The sequence below is a fragment of the Beauveria bassiana genome, assembly GCF_000280675.1.
Source record: "Beauveria bassiana ARSEF 2860 unplaced genomic scaffold BBA_S00062, whole genome shotgun sequence".
In the NCBI taxonomy this organism is placed as follows: Eukaryota; Fungi; Ascomycota; class Sordariomycetes; order Hypocreales; family Cordycipitaceae; genus Beauveria; species Beauveria bassiana.
In genome coordinates this window covers 48,943-51,349 of record NW_007930897.1, presented here as the reverse complement: position 1 = coordinate 51,349, position 2,407 = coordinate 48,943, and the positions used below count along the sequence as shown (strand labels likewise).

Here is a 2,407-nt window from a genome sequence, read left to right as displayed (position 1 = left end):
CAGCAATGATAAGGCCATGGAGGTAATTGGAGGCGAGCTTGGCTTCGTGGGTTCTACGAGGCGTGGTCGTTGCTTTGGCCACAGTTTGAATCTCTCCGCCAAGGCGTTACTGTTTGGGCATAATGCGGAAGCATTTGAAGAGCAGTTGTCAGGCGCAGCACCTTTGTCCGAGGCGGAGCACTCTCTGTGGCGTCGTAAAGGGCCTGTCGGGAAGCTACATAACCTTGTAGTGGACGTCAGGAGGTCAGACCAGCTAACTGGTCTGCTACGAAGCATACAGCGATCTGAGTTCGACATGTCAGCGGATGCAAGGACACAGGCGAGCACAACCCTTGATCTAATTATCGACAATGACACACGTTGGCTCTCTCAGCTGTATATGATCCGGCGCGCCATCATTCTCCGGCCGTTCCTCGAGCAGCTCGTTCTGAAGCATCGCCAGCAATGGGAACAGGAGAATAGGTCAAAGAGAACTGCTGGCATCAGAAAATCAGCCAAAGAGCCACGGATCTGCATGGAGGAGAACCAGCTGACGAGCAACGACTGGATAGTCCTGGAGCATCTGGCCAAGCTGCTGGGATTCTACGAGGACGCTGTGCGGAATCTAGATGGCGATGACCAGCTGATTTATTCTCCACGAGAACGGAGCCAAAGCGAGGATGGGTTGGCTCGTACGGAAATATATGGGAAGTCGTTCAGGGGTTTGAGTTTCTCCAAGAAGTCCTCGAGAAATACAAGCAGCTCGCATGCGGGATACCTAATTCCGAGCACTTGAGGATCAACATCAATCTGGGCTGGGAAAAGCTCAACAAGTACTACAGCCTGCTGGATGAGACACCGATTTACTGTACCGCCTTGGCGTTGCATCCGGCGTTTCGATGGGGCTATTTTGAAAATGAGTGGAAAGATCATCCTGATTGGGTGGTTAAGGCAAAGCAAGCCGTTCGAGAGGTTTGGGAGACGCAATACCGCCGCCTACGGATAGTGCCAGGTCGCGTTGCCGAGAGGTCTGCGGCTACGCGGCAGAGGAAGTATTATAATCCATTTCAAGCGTACTGCGAGCGCACGCGATCTATGTCTGGGACTAGTGTGGCGGAGGAGGAACTGACTGGCTCTCGCTGCTTTGATGGAAACGATGATGTAGATGATGATGTAGACGAGCTCGAATTGTGGCAGTCATTGTGGGAGGACGGCGACGGTGATGTCCGGGATCCATTGGAGTATTGGCATGAACGTCGACGGCGATATCCTCGGCTCTCGCGGATGGCGCTGGATTTTCTGACGATCCAGGCCATGTCGGCGGAATGCGAGAGGCTGTTTTCGGCAGCAGGGCGGATGGTAACGCCTCTTCGAAGTCGGCTCGATGTTGATATGATAGGGATGTGCCAAGTGTTGCGGTCATGGTTACGCGAAGGGGTGATTGAAGATCTTGATGTCCTGCTTGTTCCTCCCGATCGATGCGATGACGCGACTGAAGTGGAGTCGGAGGGCGAGGAGGAGGAAGAGGATGAACGCTGAGGCTACATATCGTAAATCAACGTCAATCTATATCCACCCAACTCAATTCGAGGTACAGTTGATCAACGCCACTGAGGCTCGCGGTTGACTAGGTCAACTCAACGCCACTGGGCTTTGCAGTGGATTGAGTTGAGTGGTGTGCAACCTTGAATTGCACACGGGCGCCAGACCAGTGTTGCCCAAGTGGCACGTTTGCTTAATCGAGACGGACAAACAGCGGAGGAGTCATTCTCCCACCAGTGTTTCAAGACTATACGGGAGGGGAAAATACACGCGGAGATATAGCTCGTGTATTACCTCGAAACGCATCGGCCCAAGCCGGCCCCGAGAGTCGTTGCTTCGAGCAAGATGGCGTGCTTCCTCTGCAATGTATTCTTGTGTCAAGCCGCGAAGGTGTACACGAAGCGATGCCACGGAAGACTGTACCCTGCCTGGAAGTTACCTGTGTTCCCTTCACGGTGCGGATTGGAGCGCCTCTTCGTGCAAAGTCTGGAGGCTTACATTCGCAATAGTGCAGTTACACTGCTATCGAAGCAGCGAAGAACTCTCTTTCCGCAGCCCAGTGAAAGTACACTGTGGACGATGGATATTTCCGCAACCACATTAGGCACACTGCTCGGGCCAGGGGGGATTGTGGAAGAAGAATCGCTGAGGCTGGAGTCTAGCGTTGATGCCAGCCGAGAATAGCCGACCACACAAGCAGGGATTGGTTCAGAACTTGAGCACCCGCTGGTTGGACAAACCGAATCAAGCATAGACGTCGCGCCCTTGGACAAATCGGATCTACTCACAGTACGTCAGGGAAGCCTGACCACGCTCACTCTCGACGCCTCCACTATTGCACCTGTCCAGGCAGGACCGGTTATCATTCAGCTTGAATACACGGTGG

General features: G+C 53.6%; 1 protein-coding gene across 1 annotated transcript; it reads left to right on the top strand.

Moving 5' to 3' along the window:
• Nucleotides 1-295: 295 nt before the first annotated feature.
• On the top strand, nucleotides 296-1,518 carry BBA_09678 (transposase-like protein; the record flags this gene model as incomplete). The annotated part of the gene is made up of 2 exons (XM_008604775.1): nucleotides 296-595; nucleotides 655-1,518. The coding sequence occupies 2 exons, from the start codon at nucleotides 296-298 to the stop codon at nucleotides 1,516-1,518; spliced, it is 1,164 nt and encodes a 387-aa protein (XP_008602997.1).
• Nucleotides 1,519-2,407: the final 889 nt, after the last annotated feature.